Genomic DNA, 27,827 nt, shown 5'->3' with positions numbered 1-27,827 from the left:
TTCATATTTCTTCTCTTTGAGAATGCTCTATTTAGCTCCATAGCCCATTTTTTGATTGGCTTGTGTGATTCCTTGTTATTTAACTTTTTGAGTTCTTTGTATATCCTAGATATTAATCCTCTATCAGATATATAGCTGGCGAAGATTTTTTCCCATTCTGTAGGTTGGCTCTTTGCTTTTTTCACTGTGTCCTTTGCAGTGCAAAATCTTTGTAATTTCATGAGGTCTCAGTGATTAATCTGTGGTTTTATTGCCTGAGCAATTGGGGTTGTATTCAGAAAGTCTTTGCCAAGACCAATATGTTGAAGGGTTTCCCCTACTTTTTCCTTTAGCAGTTTCAGAGTTTCAGGTCTGATGTTAAGGTCTTTGATCCATTTGGACTTAATTCTTGTGCACGGCGAGAGAGAAGAATCTATTTTCATCCTTCTGCAGATGTATATCCAGTTTTCAAAACACCATTTGCTGAAGAGGCTGTCTCTTCTCCAATGAGTATTTTTGGCATTTTTATCGAATATCAGGTGGCTATAGCTACTTGGGCTTACATCTGGGTCCTCTATTCTGTTCCACTGATCTACATGTCTGTTTTTGTGCCAGTAGCATGCTGTTTTGTTACTATGGCTCTGTAGTATAGGTTAAAATCAGGTATGGTGATACCACCAGCCTTATTTTTGTTGCTCAGTATTATTTTATTTTTTATTTTTATATTTTTTAAAAATATTTTGTGTATTTTTATATATTCATTTGAGAGTGACAGAGAGAGAAAGAGGCAGTTAGAGAGAGAGAGAGAATAGGCGTGCCAGGGTCTCCAGCTACTGCAAACGAACTCCAGACGCATGCGCCCCCTTGTGCATCTGGCTAACGTGGGTCCTGGGGAGCTGGGCCTTGAACCTGGGTCCTTAGGCTTCACAGGCAAGCGCTTAACCGCTAAGCCATCTCTCCAGCCCCTCAGTATTATTTTAGATATTCGAGGTCTTTTGTGATTCCAAATGAATTTTTGGATTGTTTTTTCTATTTCCATGAAGAAAGCCTTTGGAATTTTGATAGGGATTGCATTAAATGTGTAGATTGCTTTAGGTAAGATTGCCATTTTTACAATATTGATTCTTCCAATCCAGGGACAAGGGATGTTTCTCCACTTTCTAGTGTCTTCTGCAATTACTCGCATGAGTGTTTTAAAGTTCTCATTGTAGAGATTCTTTACTTCCTTGGTTAGGTTTATTCCAAGGTACTTTATTTTTTTTGATGCAATTGTGAATGGGAGTGATTCTTGGATTTCATCCTCTGGGTTTGTTGTTAGCATATATGAATGCTACTGATTTCTGTGTATTTATTTTATATCCTGCTACATGGCTGTAGGTTTTGATCAGCTCTAACAGTTTGCTAGTAGAGTCTTTAGGGTCCTTTATGTATAGAATCATGTCATCTGCAAATAATGATAACTTGATCTCTTCCTTTCCAATTTGTATCCCTTTTATGTGTGTCTCTTGCCTTATTGCTATGGCTAAGACTTCCAGAACTATATTAAATAAAAGTGGGGACAGTGAACACCCTTGTCTTGTTCCTGATTTTAGTGGAAAAGCTTCCAGATTTTCCCTATTTAGTAATATGTTGGCTGTAGGGTTGTCATAAACAAATTTCTTTTTAAATTTTTTTTTAAAAATTTTATTAGCATTTTCCCTGATTATAAAAAAAAAATCCCATGGTAATTACCTCCCTCCTCCATGCACTTTCCCCTTTGAAATTCAGTTTTTCATCATATTACTTCCCCATCTCAATCATTGTACTTACATATATACAATATCAACCTATTACCCTCCTCCCTTCCTTTCTCTTCCCTTTATGTCTCCTTGTACTCGCATAAAGCCTGAATGACAGTAGGCTCTGGCACATCCATGTATTACAATTCTTGGTTAAATACTTCAGTCATTGTTGCCATGTTTATACTTATATAAGTAGTCATAGCAGAACAACATTGTATATATTGCATACATTGTACCCATGCACAAATACACTTGCATAGTTACATTTCTTTGTATGTATTTGTCCTGTTTGATTTTGTTGGATCTGTTGTCTTCTGATTCTTTTTCTTTTCTTACTATTGCAAATATCAATTATTTCATTCCCCATCTTTCCAGCAGAATCCCAAAACTCCCTGATAAGTTCAACCACACCAGGTAATTTACTAGTTTTAGGTTCCTTTTATTCCCTTAGAACTGTCATTGTTCAAGCTTTGTTTTTTTACTCAAATTTGATGCCCCCCCCCCCCCCCCCGCTTTCTCTATTGTGATCTTTTAAAAATGATTTTGTGAGACAGGTGCTCATGTAACCAGCCTGGCTCTTTAAAAATATTATTTATTTATGCATCAATAAGGATTGAGCCCAGGGCTTTGTTCATTGTATAAAATACTCTACGAACTCAGCTACACGCAGTCTAACACTTGAATTGGTTCCTTTAGTACATGCCTCTGCCTACATTTAAATATATTTTTTTATTTGTTATGAGAGAGAAAGAGAAAGAGAGAGAAAATATGGGCATGCCAGAGCCATTGTAAATGAACTCCATACTCATGCTCCACCTTGTACATCTGGCTTTATGTTGGTACTGGGGAATCAAACCTGGGTCCTTTAGCTTTGTTGGCATGTGCCTTAATTGCTCAGTCATCTCTCCAGCCCAATGATAATTATTTTTTTAATTTTTTATAATTTATTTTCTGTTGACATCTTCCATAATTGTAGGCGACATCACATGGTAATTCCTCCCCTCCCCTCCCCTCACTTTCCCCTTTGAATATCCACTCTCCATCATAACACTTCTTTGTCTCGGTCAGTCTCTCTTTTATTTTGATGTCATGATCTTTTCCTGCTATTATGATGGTCTTGTGTAGGTAGTGTCAGGCACTGTGAGTTCATGGATATCCAGGCCATTTTGTATCTTGGGGGGAGCACATTGTAAGGAGTCCTACCCTTCCTTTGGCTCTTATATTCTTTCCACCACCTCTTCCACAATGGACCCTGAGCCTTAGAAGATGTGATAGAGATATTTCAGTGCTCAGCATTCCTCTGTCATTTCTTACAGCACCATGGTGACTTCTGAGTAATCCCAAGGTCACTGCCATTTGAAAAGAGAAGGTTCTCTAACCAAAAGTGAGAGCATTAATATATGGGTATGAACATTAAGAGAAGTGCTTGCTGGGAGTTTGATAAGCATAGTGTATACATTTAGCCAGACACCAGCAGACATTATACCCCTCAGGCTCATGACTACACTTGTTGTAGGTTTTCAGTATCAGGGATGTATCCCATCCCATGGAGCAAGCCTCCAGTCCAATTAGAGAGAGGTTTGTTTCCCCCATAACAGACATACCACTATTGTACCCATTGGCTCATTTCGCCTTCTTGGCCAAATTTATGGCTTGTGGTTCCACTGTTGGGTATGTTCACTGGTGATTTTTCTCTCTCCCATTGCACTGCATGCAGTATGGCTTTTCCCAGCTTTCTGTCAGCTGGTCTACATGGAGGAGGTTATCAGCTCAGTTCCAGCAGGATTTCTCAGTGACCTTGCTGCCCAAGTGTGTGGAGTCTTCAGCAATAGGGTCTTACCATCTATTCCTGGTGGGAAACCAAGTGCCTTGGCAATGGCCTGTAATGTTTCTGGTGGGTATCAGGGATCTCTCTGGCCAACACATCACTGGAAGGTGTCCCATCCTTGGCACTGAAATTTTTCTAGTAGCAATCTATGGCTTCTGTGTGTTCTTTGTCCAAAAATGTATGTATCCATATGACTTATTTGTATGCTTTTAGGGTTTTTTTGCACCTGAAATTATATTTTCTTTTGTGAAAATAAACAACTGGGTGTTTAAATTGCTCCAAAAGCCATAAAAACACAATGAAATACACATGGATGAAGCATGAGAGGTGATGGGGTCAAGGAGCAGAGGGTCTTAGAACTTTGGCAGATTGTGCTAACACAGACCCAGGTGTCAGGACCAGACTGTGGGAGCCACTCTGGGGCTTTGAGGTGGAGAGCTCAACTGGGCATGTGAGAGGAATACCAATTTCTTTGCTGAGAAAGTGGCAAGTACCTTGAATCCCTTTAAATGCAGGGGTAGAGGGAACCATTTCATAGGAGCTCTTTTCCCCTGCAAGATGAAGGCTGGTGAGCTGGGCCCTAGGAGGGAGAGGGATGCTGGTGGGAACCTATCAGGTCAGGATGCCAGTACATGACTTTGACCTTAGTCTGGGCAGAGGACAAAAGGCTGAGAACCCATGGTGTTGAACACTTGATGAAAACTTGGGCTAAGGAACAGGAGTGGATCCTGAGGAAAAGAACTCTAGCCTTAGTGGCCTTATAGACAGAGTTGGGGAAGCTGAAGCAGGTGGCGGGGCAGGGGGCTGATGAGGGCAGAAAGTAAGAGAGAGTGAGAAGGCATCTTCTGCCCAGGCACACCCACCACAACACACAGGGAGAGTAACATACTACGATTCCAGTTCTCTGTCTTGTAAAGATTTTTTTGTTGTTGTTTTGTGTTTTTTTTTTTTTTTTTTTTAAGCCTGAAGATCTGCTCTTGGTTACATCTACAAATGTAAAGCACTGCTGTTATCAGTAACTTTACAGAACAGTCCAGAGTGGTCAAATAGTGACCAATAGAGTTTCCTTTTTTTTTTTCTCTTCTGAATCAATACTACTTGGAGTCACATGACAGTCTTCAGAGACCAAAGGGGCAGCTTAGTGGGCAGACTTGGTACCCAAGGAAAGAGGCTGGGTCTATAGCATGGGGGAGGGGGCCTGGTGGGTGTGGTGCATGGCTGGGAATGAAGGGGGAGAGGTCAGCAGATTGGTGGGCATGGTCCCCAGGGGGATGGCCCTGGACCGGAGTGGGGGCTGGCTGCCCATCTGGCTGGAGGAGCTTGTTGAGGCCTGCTGGGCCCGTGTCACTGATTTGCTGGTAAGGGAGGGTTGGCTGGGATTGTTTGGTGTGGGTGGCAGCAGGCGCAGCTGGTGACACCAAGGCTGTGGAGGAGGTGAGAGCACAGTCCAGAGTGCTGCTGTGGGAAGAGGCAGGCCTGTTGCAGGGCCTCCCCAGGGGTCAGGTAATGATACATGGCTTCTTGCTCTTGGAGGCCATAGCACCTTCTATCTCTTGAATTTGCTGCTGTGCCTGTGCCTGTGACAGCTGCTTCTCCCTCTCCCTCTTCTTTTTCTTACCCTAGTTGTCTAGGGCTGACCAGGTTGGGTAGAGCTCATAGTACCTGGCCTGTTCCTCTCGAGACAGTTTATGCCTCTTTCTTCCCAGGATCTGGTTGATGGTTGCACACTCCTTAAGAGTGTACTTGGCCACCACCTCGGCCCTCATTACCTTCATGTACAACATGAAGATGTTCAGAGGCTTCTTTGTGTGTGGTTTCTTGTCTTCCTCCTTCACTGTGACTAGGGATTTCAAGCTCATCGCAGGGCTCAGGCTGGGGTTTGCTGGCTCCTGGTTCACAATGGGGGAGATGCTGGCAGGGAGGGGAATCCCTGAGGTGGGCAGGCCAGGATGTGTAGGAGCCACCATGTGTGGGGAGAAGTTACTGGAGACCAGGCTGGACATTGAGTCATTTGTGGCCATAGCAGGGTAGGAGGGAGTACATAGGCCATCCTTTCTGTGGAGCGATGCAGTTGAGGGGATGGGGGATTTGTCCCATAGCTCCACGAGAGAGTGGGTAACATGGTCACAGCACAGATGGGTGAGGAGGCTGGGGGATTCCATTCTTTGGATCAGTCTCTGGGGAGAGGTACTTGGGAAGGGAGCCAGGGGAGAAATGGTCATTGCTGTAGGTGATGAGGGGTGTTAGTGGGTTCATGTGATATGGGTGCTGAACAACAGGAACTTTGTTGGACAAGTGTGCTGGAGATGGTGACCTTGTGTCCTTAACTGTGGCATGGGAGGAGACATCAAGGAGGGGCCATTTTCATCTGTACTTAGGTGCATGCTACTCCAGGAGACAGGGGTCCTTTGGAGAGGTATGGGCTGCTCAGGTCTTAGATCGTCAGGCATGGGTATCTGGGGTACTTAAGGAACACACAGTCCTGGGGCCTTCTCACTTGGGCAAAATAATAAAATAGTCTCTCGGCTTTGGGAAAGTGTCCCGGGCGGGCTGCGGGCACCTCTCTGCCTCCAAGTCTAGTCAGAGCTGCTGCTCTGGTTCTTGACCTTGTCCAGGTCCTGCTAAGTGGAGATGCTTTTGTTGCGTGGCTCCTGCTCCTCCCCCCCTTTGTCCTGGAAAGGGATCAGCTCCTTCTTCATTCTGAGGTTGTCCCCTCCAGCTGGTTGTCCAGGCTACAGAGCTGCCACCACCCCTGCTACCTCCAGTGCTGCCCCTGCTGCCTCTGCCTCCGCCTCCTCTTCCGAGTTGGGCCATGGTGGGGCCGCTGTAGCCAAGGAAACAAAGTTTAATAGGGCATTGCCTGGTGGGCAGCTGGCCCAGCCTGGGTGGGGGACACTTGGCTCTGCCCCTCTGGCAGCGTGGACTCTGGGGCTTCCCAACTCCCTGATCACCTTTGCCCCAGGGCTTCCCAGGGCCTGGCACACCAGGGATGGTCTTCCTCTTAGCTTTTTTTTTTGTAGTCAGTGAATACAGTCAAGTTGGTACCATTGTTAGCTTCCTCCCTGTCCTTCCCCCTCCACAGGGACCCTCCTTGTTGGGTTATATGGGTCGTGCATTGTCGGGTTAGCCTTTAGTTTCTGGTAGGAGGAAATGTTTGTGCGAGTCATGACCCAACGTGTGGCTCTGACTTTCTTTCCGCTCCCTCTTCCACAAATTTCCGTGAGCCATGTTGGGTTCATTTTAGGTTTGCTTCTGTGGTGAGATCTTGGGTGCCTCTGTGTCTTTGGATATCTGGCTTGGTAGGAGTTGATTGTTCTCTGTGTTGATCTCCTTCACCATTGAGCTGGTTCCTGGTTCTCCAAGAAAACAGCATTTTTCTTTTTTTTCTTTTTTTAAAAAAGAAATAATTCTACTTTAAAGGATTATTTAAAATGAATTGTCTAGGCAACATCAAAGGACGTAAGTAACATTAGTGGAAAGTTTTAAAATAGCAAATTTATATTCTTCCACTCTATATATCTACCTTTCTATGAAAAAAAAAGCATCAAAATGGCAATCCACATTTAGCAAGTAAAAGAGATGACCAATCCATTGAGTAAAAAGCAAGTTATGTAGGAGAAGAAATGTAGGGTGGTATGTGGTACTACTGGGCAAAAGAAATGGAATATTTCAATCATAGAGGAACTGGGACTGTGAGAATTATAAGAGCTTATAAGAAGGAGATGGGTCCACTATTTTAAACTTGTGATCTGGCCTTGCACCCACACTGGGACTCACATGAGCTGGTGCGGCCTGCCCAGGGCAAAGGCAGACTTCCCTTTACTTCTGCTTCCTCCCCAATACTGGTTTTTGAGGGAGAGCTTCTATTAGTCTTAGCAACTTGACAGTGAACAACTGTCCTTAGCTTAAAGGCATGAGACAAAACAAAACAAAACAAAAAAACCTTGAGACAAACTTCCTCTTGAGGTGCTCTAGAAAAAAAAATGATGCTAATTTCCAATGCAGCCCCACCCCAACACTTAATTCATCACACACCTCAACAGAAAACCAGAAAGTAGAGAAAATCATCTGTTGTCTTGCTAAAAGTCTCACTGATGGAAAGACTGCATCTCACATCTCTTCTGTACTTAGTTTCCATTTTCATGAGAAATCAGGTCTTCATGATCTATCATCTTCTGTGGATGTTATATCAAATCTTACTTGGAAGTCAAGTCTTCAGCAGGTGTTAGTATCTGTGCCTCACATACACGTGCCTTTCATTAAAGTCCATGAAGACACATTGGCTGTCTAGCTTCCCCTGGAACCCCTTTCAACTTTATTTTATTAACTGAGGGTATCTGGGGGGCACTGTTAGAGACTGGGGTGTAGGTACAACACCACCACTGTTAAAACCAATCTGGAAAAAAGTGGCTTTGGATTACTGTTTCTCTGCAGGCGTGCCTTCAGAAGTATTTTGATGAAGAGAGACCCTTTTGGTTGAGCTGACCTGCTAATTATTTAGGATACTTCTTATAAAAAAATTATAGGGCCATGAGGGAGGGAATTACCATGGTATATTTTTTTATAATCATGGAAAATGTTAATAAAAATTTAAAGAAAAAAAATTATAGGACAAAATGGTTTTATGCTTAAAAAATAATCAAACTTACCCATGGTTATGGAATCGTAAAAGAACATCCACGAGGAAAAATAAAGCAATAACTAAAGAAATGGAACAAAATTCTAAAGGACTGTTCATCATGTGGCCAGTGACAAGTAGTTCTATGAAAACAGCATTTTTCCATATTTCCCCAATTATTCTTAGTTTCAGCTGGGGACCTTTAGAGGTATGATGGGGCGGTTCTCTCCTTAGGATCTGCTTCTATCTGAAAAAGAGAATCAGATTCTCCAACGGAGAATAAAGGTAGCACCAAGTAAATGTGATATCCATTATTTTTTAAGAGTAAAATGGAGAGCAGGTTCATTTTTGTATATGGATCTGACTTGTTTCCCAGCTCCAGCTATGGGCTCTGTTCCACTGAGCAGATCAGTTAGCCAAATCTAGAGCAGTTGGTTTCCCACCATGGCAGCGTGCCACTATTGCACTTGTGTGAGCATCAGGTCAGGTTGTTTGCTGCTAAGTACGTTAGATCATGCGTTGCTTGGGCATATATTATTCTTTATCCCCTAGTCACTCATGTAGCAACTTCTGGCACTAGACACACTGTCTGGATACTGACTCTTCTAGATTCCAGCCATGTCCCTCCATGATACATACCAACAGTGTATGTTGTCTTCAGCAGTAGGGTTTTACTACTAACTTACGGAGGGTCCTTCTCTTAGCTATTGATTAGCCCTCCCTCCACCTTTCCTTTACTCATTCTCTCCCCTGACCTCACTTAGGCCTTTTCACCCCCATTAATCTGTTCTCTTACTTGCATATATATAATACTGTCCTATTAAGTCCTCCCCCCCTCCTTATCTAGTCCCTTTATATCTCCTTTCTAATATATTGGCCTCTGGTACTGAATTTTATCACTACTCACATAGAAGTCCAATCATTTGTAGCTAGGATCCATGCATGAGAGAGAACATGTGACGTTTGACTTGTTTTTGTTTTAAATATGTTATATATTTATTTGTAAGCAGAGACATAAAAGAGAGAGAATGGGCGTGCCAGGGTCACTAGCCACTGCAGACAAAAGCCAGGTGCATGCACCTTTTTGTACTTCTGTTTTTATATGGGTACTCAGGAGTTGAACCTGGGTCGTAGGCTTTACAGACAACTACCTTATCTGCTAAGCCATCTCTTTAGCCCCATTGATTATTTTTTAATCTTATTTTATTTTTTCTCAAGTTTTAAAAACATTTTCCATGATTATAAAATATATCCCATGGTAATACCCTCCCTTCCCCCTTTTCCCCTTTGAAATTCCATTCTCCATTATATCCCCTCCTCATCTCAATAAGTTTCTCTTTTATTTTGATGTCATGATCTTTCCCTCATCTTATAATGGTCTTGTGTACGTAGTGTCAGGCGCTATGAGGTCATGGATATCCAGGCCATTTTATGTCTGGGGGGAGCACGTTGTAAGGAGTCCTACCCTTCCTTTGGCTCTTACATTCTTTCCACCACCTTTTCCACATTAGACCCTGACCCTTGGAAGGTGTGATTGAGATGTTACTCAGTACTCTAGTCACTTCTTTCCAGCACCATGATACCTTCTGAGTTGTCCCAAGGTTGCTGCCATCTGAAAAGAGAAGATTCTCTACCCAAAGTGAGAGTAGCATTAATATAAGGGTATGAATATTAAGAGAAGTGCTTACTGGGCATTTTGGTAAGCATAGTATATACACTTATCCAGACATAAGCAGATGTTACACCCCTAGGGCTCATGACTGCCCCTGTTATAAGTTTTCAGTATCAGGGATATATTCCCTCCCTTGGAGGGCAGTTGGTTTCCACAGTGACAGACATGCCACTATCGTACCTGTTGGCTCATTTGCCCTGGCTGGCCAATTATAAGACTTGCAGTGTCCACTGTTGAGTATCTTCAATGGTGGTAACTCTTTCTCCCATTGAACTGCATTCTTCTTTCTTCTTTCTTCTTTCTTTCTTCTTCCTTCTTCTTCTTCTTCTTCTTTCTTCTTTCTTCTTTCTTTCTTCTTCCTTCTTCTTCTTCTTCTTCTTCTTTCTTCTTTCTTTCTTCTTCTTTCTTCTTCCTTCTTCTTCCTTCTTCCTTCTTCCTTCTTCTTCTTCTTCTTCTTCTGCTTCTGCTTCTGCTTCTGCTTCTGCTTCTGCTTCTTCCTTCTTCCTTCTTCCTTCTTCCTTCTTCCTTCTTCTTTTTTTTCAAGGTAGGGTCTCACTCTAGCCCAGGCTAACCTGGAATTCACTATGGAGCCTCAGCGTGGCCTTGACCTCATGGCAATCCTCCTACCTCTGCTTCCCAAGTGCTGGGATTAAAGGTGTGTGTCACCACGCCCAGCGTACTTCTTTTTTTATATGGGTACTCAGGAGTCGAAACTGGGTCGTAGGCTTTACTGACAAGTACCTTAACTGCTGAGCCAGCTCTTTAGCCCATTGATTATTTAAAAAAAATTTGTTTGTTATTTTTATTTATTTATTTGAGAGTGACAGAGAAAGAGGCAGAGAGAGAGAGAGAGAATGTGCGCGCCAGGGCCTCCAGCCACTGCAAATGAATGCCAGACGTGTGTGTCCCCTCGTGCATCTGGCTAACGTGGGTCCTGGGGAGTCGAGCCTCGAATGGGGGTCCTTAGGCTTCACAGGCAAGTGATTAACCGCTAACCCATCTCTCCAGCCCTGATTATTTTTTTTAGGTGCTTTATTTATTGCAGGGGGGGAGAGAATGAATGAATGAATGAATGAATGGGCACATCAGTGCCTCCAGCCACTGTAAACGAACTCCAGAGGCATGCACCACCTTTTAAAAGTAGATTATTATTATTATTATTTTCTGAGGTAGGATCTCACTGTAGACCAGGATGACCTGAAACTCACTGTGTAGTCTCAGACTCATAGCAATCCTACTATTTCTGCTTCCCGAATTTTGGGATTAATGGAGTATGCCACCATACCTGGGTAAAACTAGATTTTAACTTTGTTTTCCAGATTCCAAACATTTCAGTATTGAGAAGTTGTAATATTTAAATAAATATGTATGAATATTATGGTGCATTTGTAGAGGTTAGAGAGACACTTTGGGTATTGTGTTCTGGGGACCTGAACTCAGGTCTTCCTTTTTATGCCTAAGTGACTTTATCCTTTGTGCCATTTCCCCGATTCTGTTTTCTTTTTTTCATGGGGGGGGGGGGAAGAGGCTTTCTAGGGCTTTTAGCCACTGTAAATGAACTCCTGGCTTACATGGGTTCTGTGGAATTGAACCAGGTCCTTAGGCTTCTCAGGCAAGTGCCTGAATTGCTAAGCTATCCTTTCAGCTCCTTCTTTTTTTTTCTTTAAACAACTTTCATAATTGTAAACAATATCCCATGTTAATGCCTTCCCTCCTCCCACTTTCCCATTTGAAACTCCATTCTCCATCATATCCCCTCCCCTCTCAATCAGTCTCTTTTTTGTTTTGATGTCATGATCTTTTCCTACTATTATGATGGTCTTGTGTAGGTAGTGTCAGGCACTGTGAGGTCATGGATATCCAGGCCATCTTGTGTCTGGAGGAGCACATTGTAAGGAGTCCTACCCTTTCTTTGACTCTTTCATTCTTTCTGCCACCTCTTCAGTAACAGACCCTGAGCCTTGGAAGGTGTGATAGAGATACTGCAGTGCTGAGCACTCCTGTCACTTCTTTCCAGTACCATGCTGCCTTCTGAGTCATCCCAAGGTCAATGCCATCTGAAAAGAGAAGATTCTCAACCAAAATTAATAGTAGCATCAATATAAGCGTATGAACATTAGGAGAAGTGCTTACTGGGCAGTTTGTTAAGCACAGTATATACATTTAGTCAGACAGCAGCAGACCTTACACCCCTAGGGCTCATGACTACCCTTGTTGTAGGTTTTCAGTATCAGGGATGTATTCCCTCCCTCTTTTTTTGTTTACATAATATTCTTAAATTTTATTTAGTTTGGTTTTTGTATAGTATGTGTGTATCTATGCAGATGTGAAGTCTAAAGACAGTTGACTACTGATCCACATCAATCGTACTGTCTCTGTTCCCCTCAATGCAGGGGCTATAGGAGTATCACAGCCATGTTTGACTTTCATTGTGAGTGCTGAGGATTGAAGTCTGATCCTCATGATTACACAGAAAGTACTGTTAACACTGAGTCTTCTCCCAGACCCATAGTTTTAATTGTTTTTAAAGTAGGATCTCATAGCCCAGGCTGACCTGGAATTCCGTACTAGTCTCAAGGTGACCTTAAGCTCACATCTGCCCCCCAAGTGCTGGGCTTAAAGGGGTTGGAGTGTGGATGGGAGGCTATCAGTAACAAAACTGCCATAATTTCCTAATTTTATCAGCAGCAATAGGTTTCATTATTCTAGTCTGTCTACTTTTGTATATGTTGGAAAAATTTATTTCATGCCTGAAAAAATTCCTACTTCTTTCTAGTTGTAATTAAAAATAAGAAAATAAATCAGTGGCTGGAATTTTATTCCCTAAACATCATGATGTTTATAATTATTTATTTTTTTGAGAGAGGGTGCCATGTAGCCTAGCCTGTCTTCGAACTCACTATGTAGCTGAGGCTATCTTTGTACTCCTGGTTCTCCTGTCTGTCTTGTCTCTTCTTCCCAAGTCTTGAGAGTACTGGCATTTACTACCATGCCTGGCTATTACTTGTTTTCTATCCTGGAATTTCTAGCAAACAGTCTACCTCTGAGCCATACACTTATCCTACAGTTTTTAAATCCCAAATCTTTTTTTTTTTTCATGAAAACATAGAAATATTCATATAAGGGCTGGAGAGATGGCTTTGCAGTTAAGCGCTTGCCTGTGAAGCCTAAGGACCCCAGCCCGAGGCTCGATACCCCTGAACCCATGTTAGCCAGATGCACAAGGGGGTGCACACAGTGGGAGTTCGTTTGCAGTGGCTGGAAGCCCTGGCACGCACATTCTCTCTCTCTGTTGCTCTCAAATAAATAAATAAACAAAAAAAAATTTAAAAGAAATTAAAAAAAGAAATATCCATATAAACATTTCCTTTGTCAAAATAATATTTGTTGTTAGATTATGGGATATGGAGGCCAATTCTGCAGATATAAATATCAGCCTTGTGATGATTAATAATTATGTGAACTCGAAGCCGGGCGTGGTGGCGCATGCCTTTAATCCCAGCACTCGGGAGGCAAAGGTAGGAGGATTGCCATGAGTTCAAGGCCACCCTGAGATGACAGTTAATTCCAGGTCAGCCTGGACCAGAGTGAGACCCTACCTCGAAAAACCAAAAAAAAAAAAAAAAAAAAATATGTGAACTCATATAACTAGTTTTTTAGCTGCAAAATGTGAATTAGGATAAAATAGGGGAGAAGGATATATACATAACTCTTGTGCTTGTTTGTATATTTCTTTTGTAATTTTTATTGATAATCCCCATAATTATAAACAATATCCTATGATAATTCCCTCCCTCCCTTCCACTTTCCCCTTTGAACCTTCACTCTCCATTTATCTTGTTGTTGTTGTTTTCTTGAGGTAAGGTCTCCCTCTAGCCCAGGGTGACCTGGAATTCACTATGTAGTCTCAGGGTGGACTTAAACTCATGGAAATCCTCTTACCTCTGATTCCTAATTGGTGAGATTAAAGGCATGGACTACCATTTCTGGCTTGTGTATATATTTCTAATTAAATTTTGTTTTGCCAATATTTTGTGATACTGCAGATTGAACTTAAGCCATTGTACATGGTAGGCAAGCACTCTATTACTGATCTATATTCCCACTCCCCAAGTTTTCTTTTTCTTTTTCTTCTTTTCCTTTGGTTTTTCAAGGTAGGTTGTTGCTATAGCTCAGGAATTTTCTCTGTATACTTAGGTTGGCCTCAAATTCCCAGTGATCCTCCTACCTCTGCCTCCCACATGCTGGGGCTAAAGGTGTGTGCCACCTTCCTGGTAGGAAGGTTTCTTTGAAATAAGATATTTTATTTATTTATTTATATTTTGTTATTTTTTTATTTTAGAGAGAGAGAGAGAGAGACAGAAAGAGAGGGAAAATTGATCCAGGGCCTTAGCCACTGCAATCGAACTCCAGATACTTGGCCGCCTAGTGTGCATGCATGATCTTGTGTTTGCCTTACCTTTGTGGATCTGGAGAGTTGAACATGTGTCCTTAGGCTTTGCAGGCAAGCATCTTAACTGCTAGGCATCTCTCCAGTCCTAAAGAAGACATTATAGACAATTGTTTTTCCTTTGAAACTAGATGTCATTATATGTTCTTGCCGTTATATTTGAACCTATGGTTCTGAAACTAGTGTTTCTGAAGCTTTCCCTTTCACAGCTTATATTTAGTGTTTTTCATTGAGTGTCAGGTTTTCATTTTCATTTAGTGACAGTCCTGATTAGTCATTCTCATAATTATAAATGTTCTTTCATACTTTTCTTGCACCTGTATCTAATATATGTGTATTGAGTTATCCTGGGTAAGAATCATTAAACTGAATTTCTGGTCTAACTATAGTGATTTTGAGTTAACTGGTGGTTTTTTTCTTTTTGGAAAACATAAGTTTGGGCCTTATGTTATCCTTTTTGAGTCAAAATATTGGATGTCTTATATGGGAACTGATAAACAAATTTGTAATTTGGAGACTTTTTTGAGTTATTTTTTTTTATTTTTTAAATTTTTATTAACATTTTCCATGATTATAAAAAAAAAATCCCATGGTAATTCCCTAGCTCCCCACCCCCACACTTTCCCCTTTGAAATTACATTCTCCATCATATTACCTCCCCATTACAATCATTGTACTTACATATATACAATATCAACCTATTAAGTATCCTCCTCCCTTCCTTTCTCTTTCCTTTATGTCTCCTTTTTAAGTTACTGGCCTCTGCTACCAAGTATTTTCCTTCTCACGCAGAAGCCTGTAATTTGGAGACTCTTCTTTGATAAATTGGTACTCAGACATTGTTTCAAAGAGTTTTATGAGCTTAACGATAAGCAGATCCATTTTTTGCAGGTGATAGAAATTGAAGATGCTTCACCCACCAAGTGTCCAATAACAACTAAATTGGTTTTAGATGAAGATGAAGAAACCAAAGAACCTTTAGTGCAGGTTCACAGAAATATGGTTATAAAGTTGAAACCTCATCAAGTGGATGGTAAGATGCTCTTAAATCATTCAGTTAGTTAAATACTGCCTTTTTGTCTTCTTTGTGCCCAACATTCTGCTTAGCAATAGAGATATATTGTGATAAAATAGCATGGTTCTTGTCCTTTAAAGCTTCTATGGAAGTAAAAAGCAACATTTTGTTTGATACTGTAAGTGGGCAAGAAGTGCTACTTACTTGCCTGGTGTGGTGGCTCACGCCTTCAATCCCAGCACATGGGAGGCAGAGGTAGGAGGATCGTTCTGAGTTCCAGGCCACCCTGAGACTGCATAGTGAATTCCAGGTGAGCCTTGGCTAGAGTGAGACACTATCTCAAGACACAAACAAAGGGAAGAAATGCTACTTACTAATGGGTATGTATATTCAGCCTGTAATGGTTAGCTAAGAGATAAAGGGTTAGGGAAAGCTAGAGTTAGTGAAGCACTTTCTTTGTAAACTATTGTTTGAATATTTTTTCAAATATATTTTATTTTTTTAATTTACTTATTGAAGAGGGAGAAAGAGGGAGAGTGAGACAGACAGAGAGAAAGAGAGAGAGAGAATGGGTGTGCGAGGGTCTCCAGCCACTTCAAACAAACTCCAGATGCATGAACTACCTTGTGCATCTGGCTTACGTGGGTCCTGGAGAGACGAACTGGCGTCCGTTGGCTTTGGAGGTAAATGCCTTAACTTCTAAGCCATCTCTCCAGCCCCTGTTTGAACATTTTCCAGGTCTGGTTTCTAAGTGTGTTTCTTACATTGGTATTAGGAAGCTGCTCAACTCTACACCTTCTGCTGTGTTACAGTAAAACTAATAAATTTTGAATGTCTGTGTGAACTTACAAGGGAAGTATTAAAAAAATTCTACTTGGGTTGTCAAGTGCCTTTTATTGCTCATTCTCTGCTGTTACAGAAATCAAGATTATCTTTCAGGATGTTGTTTTCCTTATTGGCTCAGTAAACCTAAATGTAAATTTGTTAGGGAATAATTCCTCTTTGGTTAAAATTTTTAATTTAAAGTATTACTATGTCTCTTTGGGCCATCCCATGTTATAGAGACATCTGTAGTGATAGCTTAGGTCATATGAATAGAAGTCACCCTGTCCTAGTCTTGTATTGTATTTCAAGTTTACCTTAGCAGAGAAAACAATTCCAGTTCCATTTTGAGAATTTTATTAGCTGTGAGTAGTATTTTTTTAAGGTTTATTTATTTATCTATTTGAGATTGACAGACAGAAAGAAAGAGGCAGATAGAGAGGGAGAATGGATGTGCCAGGGCCTCCAGCCACTGCAAACGAACTCCAGACACACGCCCACTTGTGCATCTGGCTAACGTGGGTCCTGGGAAATCGAGCGTCGAACTGGGGTCCTTAAACTTCATAGGCAAGCACTTAGCTCTAAGCCTTCTCTCCAGCCCGTGTAGTGTGTTTCTTAGAAGTTTTAATTGTTTCTGGTGGGAAGCGTTTCAACTTGTACTATTAAATTAATGAAACTGTCATTTTTAGGGGTTCAGTTTATGTGGGATTGCTGCTGTGAGTCTGTAAAAAAGACAAAGAAATCTCCAGGTTCAGGATGTATTCTTGCCCATTGCATGGGACTTGGCAAGACTTTACAGGTAAGACTCTACAGCTATTCTGTTTTATGCATGTATGAATATATATTGGATTCTGTTGTGTTGCAAGCAAAGTTATAGTGTCTCAATTACAGTAGTGAAGAAGAAGAAGAAGAAGAAGAAGAAGAAGAAGATTTTTCCTCAAGAGTCTTATAATCTATTGGGGAAAGTTAAATAATAAATATACATGTATATATATATATTTATGTATTTATTTATATATGTGTGTATATATATATATTGAGATAATAGTGTTAAGAAGGGAGGTTTGAGAATTAAGGAATGCATGTTTAAAGAGCTAACATTTGTGGGCTGGAGAGATGGCTTCGCGGTTAAGTGCTTGCCTGTGAAGCCTAAGGACCCCTGTTTGAGGCTCTGTTACCCAGGACCCACTTTAGCCAGATGCACAAGGGGGCGCATGCATCTGGAGTTTGCTTGCAGTGGCTGGAGGCGCTGGCGCACCCATTCTCTCTCTCTCTCTCTCTCTCTCTCTGTCTTTCGCTCTCAAATAAATAAAATATTTAAAAAAAGAGTTAACATTTGTACAAAGATACTATAGCTTTTTAATAGTCTGTGTTACTGCAGTAATAGGATTGTAAAGTCTGCTTGGTTTAGTGGGACATACCTTTAATGCTAACATTCAGGAGGCAGAGGTAGGAGATTCCTCGTGAGTTCACCACCTGCCTCGGGGTACAGAGTGAAGTTCTGGTCAGCCTGCCTGGGTTGACCAGATCTTTGTCCTACCTTGAAACCTCCTCCCCACCAAAAAAAAAAAAAAAAAAAAAAAGAGTAAAATCTCTTTTGCAATTAAAACTACTGCATTTCAAGGGTGAAGTATATGGCTCAGAGGAAAAGCATTTACCTAACACACACAAAGATATGAGTTCAATCTGTAGTACTGCCAACAAGTTACATTTGGGTGATGGCAGAAGTTATAGCAGAAATGTGAACTTAGTAAATATGTGTATGCTTAAACATAAGAGGACTATTGTAGAATCAGTTAGCACCTGTTTAAATATACAAGGAATATATTATATTATTCCCTTTTAAATGGGCAGTGCTGTTTTCGAAAGATCATTTTGGGGTATTCTGTTACAATTAGGGCCCTTGTTTTGTTGTGACATCTTTTATTCTTTATGTTGATCATAGAATAATCAAATTGTAGAGTTGGAAAGACCTTATATGTTCTCTAGTCAAAGTTTCTCATTTTAATATCTTCCATCTTTCTCTGTATTTTATGTGAGTTGGAAATGATCTTTTCTTGATTGTTGGCTTATTGTTTAAAGCAAAGCTATTAGGTTATGATGACATGATTTTCTAATATTTTCTGTGAATATTTACATGAAGATGGCAACTTAATTTGTTTTCTTATAGGTGGTTAGTTTTCTTCACACAGTTCTTTTGTGTGACAAATTGGATTTTAGTACAGCCTTAGTGGTTTGTCCTCTTAATACTGCTTTGAATTGGATGAATGAATTTGAGAAGTGGCAAGAAGGATTAGAAGATGATGAAAAGCTTGAGGTATTACACTTTAAATGTTCTATATTATAATTGTGTAAAATTTGTACAGTTAAAACAAGAGATTCAGGGGTTGGAGTGATGGCTTTGCAGTTTAGGTGCTTGCCTACATAGCCTATCAACCACCATTTTGATTTCCCGTTACCCATGTAAAGCCAGATGCAGAAGCACAAAATGGCACATACATCTGGAGTTCATTTATAGTGACTGGAGGCCCTGGCATGCCTATTCATCTTTCTTCCCTCCCTGCAAATAAATAATACTTAAAAAATAGCTTAAATTATGAGAGTCCTATATAGGTATTGCTAGGCACTATGAGGTTATGGGTATCAAGGCCAATTTCTGTCTGGACATGACATCAAATTTTTAATTTAGAGAGACTAAGGGAGGGAGGGAGGGCGGAGATATGGTAGATATGGTAGAGGGGAGAGTTATGTAGGGGAAAGTGGGGGAGGGAAATATCATGGTTTGTTGTCTGTGAGTATAAAAGTTGTCAATAAAATATATTTATTAAAAAAGAATTTCAGTTAGCAGTATATATTTCAATAAAAAAATATTTTGAATCCATACATTTAATAACCACTTTAAAAATTCTTATTTTTAAAGGTCTCTGAATTAGCAACTGTGAAACGCCCTCAAGAAAGAAGCTATATGCTACAGAGGTGGCAAGAAGATGGAGGTGTTATGATCATTGGGTATGAGATGTACAGAAATCTTGCTCAAGGAAGGAATGTGAAGAGTCGAAAGCTTAAAGAAATATTCAATAAAGCTTTAGTTGATCCAGGTAAGGTACTAACAAGCACTGACATATAGCAAGTTGGAAAGCCTTTCTGTTTTATTTTATTTTTATTTATTTATTTATTTTTAATATTTTATTTTTTTATTTATTTGAGAATGAAGAGGGAGGGAGAGAGAGAAAGAGAGAGAGAGGATGGGTACTCCAGGACTTGAACCACTGCAAATGAACTCCAGACACACGTGCCACCTTGTGCATCTGGTTTATGTGGGTTCTGGGGAATCAAACCTGGGTCCTTAGTCTTGGCAGGCAAGCACCTTAACCACTAGGCAATCTCTCCAGCCCTTATTTAACATTTAATAATTGAGAAACTATTAAGTAAACTGATACTTGTTTCAGTTATCTTTTAGGACTTTGTCTTTCTGGTTTTCTGAGGTAGGGGCTCACTGTAGGTCCCTAGCTCAGGCTAACTTGGAATTCACTGTGTAGTCTCCGGGTGGCTTCAAACTCTTGGCAATCCTCCTACCTCTTCCTCCCGAGTCCTGGGATTAAAGGCATGTGCCACCATACCTGGCCAATTTTGTCTTTTACATTCTTTGGATTAGGTATTATTTAAATAATATAACATCACTTGTAATGTTGATAGCTGTTCAGATTTTGAATCTGGAAGTATCTTGAGTTTTCTTCTTTTTTTTTTTTTTGTGGTAGAGTCCATGCTGACCTGGAATTCACTATGTAGTCTCAGGGTGGCCTTGAACTCATGGAGATCCTCCTACCTCTGCCTCTCAAGTGCTGGGATTAAAGGCGTGAGCCACCACGCCCGGCTATTTTGAGTTTTCAAGAAAGACCTTGTAAACAAACATGTATCAATTTTCTCTCACAATTGACATTTTTCCAAATGTGTGAATTTTAGACTATAAGAAATCTCATAATCTGAAAACAGTTCTGAAGTCTCTATCCGTCATATCATTAGATTTGCTGCTTACTCATTATTTATTTATTTGGTAGAATAGATAAGAAAGAATGAAAAAAGAAAGGGCCAAAGGACAGTATCTGTACATAGAGTTTATCTATTTTTCTTTTCCCCCCAAATATTTTATTTTAATTTATTTGTTTGAGAGAGGGTGAGAGAGAGAGAGAGAGGGAGAGAGGAGAGAGAGGGAAGGAGAGAGAAAGAGAGAGAGAATGGATGCACCAGGGCTTCCAGCCACTGTAAACAAATTCCAGATACATGCACTACCTTGAGCGTGTGGCTTATGTGGGTCCTGGGGAATTGAACCAAGGCCCTTTGGCTTTGCAGGCAAGTGCCTTAACTGCTAAGCCATCTCTCCAGCCCTAATTTTTTTTCTTTAAGAAAGATTTATATGGTGGGCATGGTGGCACATGTCTAATCCCTCTACTTGTGTAGGTAGAAGTAGTAGGATCACACATGCAAAATCAACTTTCTTACCTAGTAAGAGCCTCTCTCACAAAGAAAGAGGAAGATTTGTCCCTTGTTGGCCATTTATTTATTCAGTCACTGATTTATATCAATATGGACTCATCTGGTTTTTGTTGGATTGTAAACTGCTATTAAGTATTTTTATGCTCCAACTGTGTAACTTTAGGCTTTGGAATGTTTTTAAGCTTAGCTTCTATATTCTCTTGCTCCCATCTTTTTGTTTTTGAGCACCTAAATTGCGTACTGGTACTATAGAACACCCCAGGTCTGTATTGTATTGTCCTGTGCCCAGAATCAGCCATTTATCCAAGATACCATGGTTTGTTTTATTGAAAATAGCATTTACAGAGGTCTGGATATTGGGTATATTTCCTTTCTTCATTCCTATTTTCCCAACTCCACCCCTAAAAGGGCCAAGTTTCCACCTCACTTTCTACTGGTCCACACACTGTACAGGCCCAGATGTGCATGGTACTAGATATTTCCAGAGAGTGGTACACTGTTCATGAAGAAATCAATTCATTGGGCCTGGAGAGATGGCTTAGCAGCTAAGGGCTTGCCTGTGCAGTCTAAGGACCCTGGTTCAAGGCTCCATTCCCCAGGACCCACGTAAGCCAGATGCACAAGGGGCACATGCATCTGGAGTTTGTTCACATCAGCTGGAGGCCCTGGTGTGCCCATTCTCTATCTATCTGCCCTCCCCCCCTGTTACTCTCAAATAAATAAATAAAAATAAAAAAGTCAATTCATTGATGTTTATAAGAGTATACTTCTTCTTTCCCCATGATGTTTCTTCTCCCCCCGCCCCAAGGTAGGGTCTCACTCTAGCTCAGGCTGACCTGGAATTCATTATGTAGTCTCAGGGTAGCTTTGAACTTATGGTGGTCCACCTCCCCTACCTCTGCCTTCGTAGTGCTAGAATTAAAGGCATGCATCACCATGCCTGGCTCCATGATGTCTTTTTTGGAAGTAGAATGGATCTTGAAAAATGTCTAAAAGGTCCATGACCTGGCTTTATGGGTAGATTATGAAATTACAAGCTGTTACATTATATACTTTGCTTTTATATTGAAAATTTGAAATCTGACTTGTCTTGATTCCACTATTAAGTTGCTGTGTTCAGGATGTTCTGAGGAAGCGTGGAGATAGTAATCTTTCATAATAAGCACTTGTCTTATCTTGTTTGTACGTGGAGTATCAGGAAAATATCTTATGAAAATAATACAGTGCAAAAAACAGCACTCTTCAAAAAAAAATATTTTGATACACTTGGTGACTTCTTCCTATGATTCTAGTACTTGGGAGACTGAGTTAGGAGGATTGTTGTGAGTTCTAGGCCAGGCTGGGCTAGATTGAGACCCTATTTCAGAAACTCATAAATGTGATAATTTTTCTCCTTGCTTACATATATTAACGTTTGTTCTTTATCTTGTAGCTTAGTAAGATTTGGTGAATAATCATCTCTATTACTGTAGTTTTTTGTTTGTTTTGTACAGCATCTAATTTAGTTGATTACTGAATTCCTCTAAGCATCTATCATTCATTGTGATAACTGAGTTTCAGTCTCTATTTCCTTGCATATTATCTAAATGTTTAGGTTTTATTTGCTTGCTTGTTTTGAGAGAGGTTCTCATCCAGGCTACGATGACTTCAGAATCCTCTGTGTTGCTGAGACCCTTTGAACTCTTGATCTTCTTGCCTCCCAAATGCTAGGATTACAGGAGTGTACCCGCATGCTTGGACCTTTACTTTTTTATATATGCAACATAAAATTAACCATTTGACTATATTAAAGTAAATGATTTGTGGCTAAGGATATATCTTAGTGGTGGTGCACTTGCATAGACTATATGAGGTCCTGCGATTCACTTCCCAGCACCATTTCCTCAACCCCCTCAGCCATACAATTCAATAACATATAGTATGTTCACAGTGCTGTGTAATGATCATACCTATACCTTACAGGACATTTTTTATCATATTGAAAAAACCCTATTGGCAATCACTTTCAATTACCCCTGTTTCTTATCCCTGAGTAACCATAGTTCTACTTTCTGTTCTTAAAGTTTTACATATTCTGAACTTTCCAAAAAAGATGGAATCATGCAATATTGGATTGGTCTTATTTCAATTCATATATTGAAACTTGATCCACACTATGGCATATATTAGTATTTTATTCCTTTTTAGTGCCACATAATATTCTGTTGTATTCATATTAGCCACATATTGTAAATGTATTCATCAACTTATGGGCATTTAGGTCATTTTCTTAAAAAAAAAATGAGCTGGTTTTATTTTCCCCCTCGATATAGGATCTTGCTCTAGCCAACACTGACCTGGAATTCACTGTGTAGTCTCAGTTTGGCCTAAATCTCACAGTGATGCTCTTACCTTTGTGTCCTGAGTGTTGGGATTAAAGGCATGTACCACCATGACTGGTTCTTGAAAATATTTTTATTAATCATTATTATTATTTTTTGAGGCAATCTGGCCAACACTGGCCTGGAACTTATTCTGGAGCTCCAGGCTGAAACTCACAGTGATCCTCCTTAACTCAGCTTCATGAGTGCTAGGAATAAAGGTGTGTGCCACCGTGTCCCTTACAAAAAATTGAGACAGGGTCTCATGTAACTGGTTTTGTACTCTGTGTAGCTGAGGATGACCTTGAACTTGGGGTCTTTCTGCTTCTGTATCCTGAGTGCTAGAATTATAAGCATACACTACCACTCCTGGTTGATATAGTGATAGTGGACAAAACTCAGGGTTTTGTGCATGCTTATTAGGCTCTATACCCGCTGAAGCATATTCCCAGCTTCCCGTGTTTCATTTTTGGTATTTTACAGTTATTTGTTTCTCTTAATTCTACCATTGTGATCATTTTGACTTAATTTTGTGTGTGATATGAGGTAGCTGCCAAATGTTATTTATTTACTTACTTTTACATTTTGATATCTAGTTTTTAAATAACTTCTTAGAGAAAAAAGTCCTATTTTAGTGAGGTGTGGTGGTGCACGACTTTAATCCCAGCACTCAGGAGGCTGAGGTAGGAGTATCACCATGAGTTCAAGGCCACCCTGAGACTGCATAGTAAATTCCAGGTCAGCCTGAGCTAGAGTGAAACCCTACGTCAAAATCCCAAAAAACAAAAACTCCTATTTTGTTTTTGTGAGACTAGGTCTATTGTAACCCAGGCTGACCTTTAACTTACTATGTAGTTGAAGATGACCTTGAACTCCACCACTACACCTGGCCGTAATGGCTTTTCTTTCTTCATTCCTGTTGATACACTGTTAAAAATCTATTTGCCACAGACACAAGTATTTCTGGATCCTTAGTTTTATTCTCACTATAACTATCCTCATGCCAATGTTATGTCATTTTAAAAATATTATATTTATTTGAGAGAGAAAGAGAGAAAAAGAGGCAGATAGAGAGTGAGAGAGAGAATGGGCGTGCCAGGACTTCCAGCCACTGCAGATGAACTCCAGACGCGTGCGCCCCCTTGTGCATCTGGCTAACGTGGGTCCTGAGGAATCGAGCCTCGAACCGGGGTCCTTAGGCTCCACAGGCAAGCGCTTAACCACTACGCCATCTCTCCAGCCCTTGTTTCTGACTTTTGAAAGCTTTCTGTCTTTCACCATTAACCATAATTTAGCTATGGTTTTCTAATAGATGCCTTTTTAAAAATCAGGATCTGTAAGTTTTACACTGGGTTTTATTTTATTGTGTCTGTGCTCATGTGAGCACAGGCATATGAATATCATACCACATGTGGAAGCCAGAGGACAGGTATCAGTCTTTGTCTTTTTCCTTGTTTGAGGCAAGGTCTCTATTGCTCCCCACTGCACATATCAGAATTGCTTAAGCATGATCTTCCAGGGATTCCCCTTGTCTCCACCTCCCATCTTGCCATAGAAATGTTGCCATTACAGATGTGAATTACTGCATCTGGTTTTCCATGGGTCCTGGGGATCCAAATTCTCTGTTTCTTATGATTGCATAATCATGAGGTTTTTTGTTTTGGTGTTTGTTTGCAATTAATTTTTTATTATCTATTTGAGAGAGAGGAGTAGTTAGGGAAGGAGGAGAGAGAGAGAGAGAGAGAGAGGGAGGGAGGGAGGGAGGGAAAGAGAAAGAGAGAGAAAGAGAGAGAAAGAGAGAGAAAGAGGGAAAGAAAATGGGTGTGTCAGGGTCTCCAGCTACTTTAAATGAATTCCAGATGCATGTGCCACCTGTTGCATCTGGCTTATGTGGTCTTGGGGAATCAAACCTGAGTCCTTTGGCTTTGCAGGCAAGCACCTTAACCACTGAGAAATCTCCCCAGCCCTTGTTTGCAATTTTAAAAATGGCCTAGATTATCCCTGTAAGAAGTTTAATAGGATTTTGGTGTCTTTATTAGTGTTTTTGTTTGTGACAGGGCCTCCCTATGTAGACCATGCTGGCCTTGAACTCTTATTTTTTTAAAATAAATTTTATTTATTTATTTATTTGAGAAAGTGAGAGAGAAAGATGGAGAGGAAGGGAGGGAAGGGGAGAGAGAGAGATTGGGCATGCCAGGGCCTCCAGCCATTGCAAAAGAACTCCAGACACATGCACTACCTTGTGTGTCTGGCTTACGTGGGTCCTGGGGAATTGAACCGAGGTCCTTTGGCTTTGCAGGCAAATACCTTAACCACTAAGCTATCTCTCCAGCCCCTGGCCTTGAACTCTTTTTTTCTCACAGTTATGGAGTTATTTATTGAAGCTTACAGATCCAGGGGAAGTTCCATAAAAGGCAGAAGATGCTGGTCTGCCTTCACAGGATCAGGCAGAGAGAGAGAAGTACAAGCCAAAATCCAAAAGCCAAAAACCACACAGCAGGCTTCAGGAACTCCTTATAGGCACACTTTGCATATCTTTAGACTGAAATCTGAAACCCACCACCACACCTTAAGATCTACGTAGTGACACTACCTCCAGCCATGTGGCTGCAGATGCAAACTACAAACAATAAAAAAACTGAATATATTGGGGGCCATCTATTCAAACTACCACAGTCTTGCTCTAGCTCAGTCTGACCTAGAATTCACTACATAATCCCAGGCTGGCCTTGAACTCACAGCAAACCTCCTACCTTAGCCTCCCCAATGTTGGGATGAGAGGTGTGTGCCACCACACCCTGGCCTTGAACTCTTGATCCTTCAGTCTCAGCTTTTCTGAGTGTTTGGATTATTGGCATGTATGATCATGCCCAGCTTCTGTTTGGTTTTATTGGAAGTTTATCAAAACATTAAATTTTCACATTCTGGTCCCTTTTATCTTCCCTTTCACTAGAGATAACTTGGTGTGCCATATATTGAAAAACATTGCAACAAGTATCTCATAATAGCTAACATTTATAATGTAAACCAAAAGGACTATGTTAATGTGTAATCAGATTAGTGGTAACAGTAACTTTTCTATGTGTATTTTATTTCCATCTTCTATAAAGTATCAAGATCTATTCATTACTTCTGAACTTACTAGAAAGTATCTGAAGTATAACCCTTAATTTTTCAGTCTACTTTTTTTTCTTTTTCGTTTTACTTGTTTATTTGCAAGCATAGAGAGACGCGTGCGCACATGCACACACACACACACACACACACACACACACAGAGAGAGAGAGAGAGAGAGAGAGAGAGAGAGAGAGAGAGAGAGAGAAAGGAAGGAAGAAAGAAAGGAAAGGAAGAGAGAGCATACGAGGGCCTGTAGCTGCCGCAAATGAACTTCAGATGCGTGTGCCTCTTTGTGCATCTAGATTTATGTGGTACGGGGGAATTGAAACCGTGTCATTAGGCTTTGTTGGCAAGTACCTTAAACCACTGACCTGTCTCTGCATCTCAGTCTGTTGTATTTTACTCAACTTGTTTTGCCTCATTTGGCTAAAATTGTGGCACTGAAGAATCATGTAAATGACAGCTCAGTATCTGAAGACCTGGGTGCTTTTAGTATACAAGAAACGTCTAACTTAAAGTCCAGAATGGAAGTAAAATGTCAGACCAAGACAAAATCTTGAGGTATCATATTCTTAGGCATAAAGTTAGGTCATGAAGTGGAAAAGATAGGGTATTAGGTTTGAACGTGGAAAATTGGGGGCATATGTTAAGATGAAAATTATTATTAGATATTAGTGCTCCTCCTAAGCTTGGTTTCTCTGGATATGTGCATTGTTGCATAACAGTCATCATAAATCTTAGCCATGGTAGCTATCAGTTAAAAATCTCTCCTAGTTTCACTAACTCCACGATTTGGGACAGGCATGCATATTACAGTTCCAAACATTTCATCTCTTTTTATCCATAATATTTTCTGATTTTTGTGGGGTGGTGGTGGTGCTGGTGGTGCTGGTGCTGGCGATTTCTCCTGGGCTTTGCCAAGCACAATTCCACTGAGCTGCATTTCCTCTGTTGACTTTGTTTTTATTTTGGAGGGGGATGCTCATTGGAATGGGGTTAGGGAGAAGGGAAATTGTACCAACACATGTCCATACCAAGATTCTTCTTAATAAAACAAAACAAATAATTAATAATTACTCTAAAGAAGTAGGTGAAGGGCTGGACAAATGGCTTAGCGGTTAAGCGCTTGCCTTGAAGCCTAAGGACCCCAGTTTGAGGCTCGATTCCCCAGGACCCATTTGCAGTGGCTGGAGGCCCTGGCGCGCCCATATTCATTCCCCTCCCTCCCTCCCTCCCTCCCTCCCTCTCTCTCTGTCTCTCTCTCTCTCTCTCTCTCTCTCTCTCTCTCTCTCTCTCTCTCTCTCTCTCTCTCTCTCTCTCTCTCTCTCTCTCGGCCTCATTCTCTTTCTGTCTGTCCCTCTCAAATGAATAAATAAAACAGAAAAAAATAAAAAAAGAAGAAGTAGGTTAAAAGTTGCAAAAAACACATCTTTAAATACTGTCATTATTAGTATTTAAAAGTGAAATATTAGGGCTGGAGAGATGGCTTAGCGGTTAAGCGCTTGCCTGTGAAGCCTAAGGACCCCGGTTCGAGGCTCGGTTCCCCAGGTCCCACGTTAGCCAGATGCACAAGGGGGCGCACGCGTCTGGAGTTCGTTTGCAGAGGCTGGAAGCCCTGGCGCGCCCATTCTCTCTCTCTCCCTCTATCTGTCTTTCTCTCTGTGTCTATCGCTCTCAAATAAATAAATAAA

The 27,827-nt window shown here is 40.7% G+C and overlaps 1 protein-coding gene and 1 pseudogene across 6 annotated transcripts in view; one reads left to right on the top strand and one right to left on the bottom strand.

Annotated features, from left to right (window-relative positions):
- Positions 1-27,827, top strand: part of Atrx (ATRX chromatin remodeler) — a 249,302-nt gene that overhangs the window by 138,237 nt on the left and 83,238 nt on the right. For all 6 annotated transcript variants that reach the window (XM_045140174.1, XM_045140173.1, XM_004666979.2 and 3 more), the window contains 4 exons: positions 15,220-15,361; positions 16,855-16,964; positions 18,336-18,482; positions 19,086-19,263. In XM_045140174.1, coding sequence (XP_044996109.1) covers positions 15,220-15,361; positions 16,855-16,964; positions 18,336-18,482; positions 19,086-19,263 — 577 coding nt within the window. The remainder of the gene's footprint in view (positions 1-15,219; positions 15,362-16,854; positions 16,965-18,335; positions 18,483-19,085; positions 19,264-27,827) is intronic.
- On the bottom strand, positions 4,727-6,402 carry LOC101611040 (annotated as a pseudogene).

This window comes from Jaculus jaculus, chromosome X (assembly GCF_020740685.1).
Source record: "Jaculus jaculus isolate mJacJac1 chromosome X, mJacJac1.mat.Y.cur, whole genome shotgun sequence".
Classification (NCBI taxonomy): Eukaryota; Metazoa; Chordata; class Mammalia; order Rodentia; family Dipodidae; genus Jaculus; species Jaculus jaculus.
Note: the sequence above shows the minus strand (reverse complement) of the source record. Positions and strands in the feature narration are given on the sequence as shown.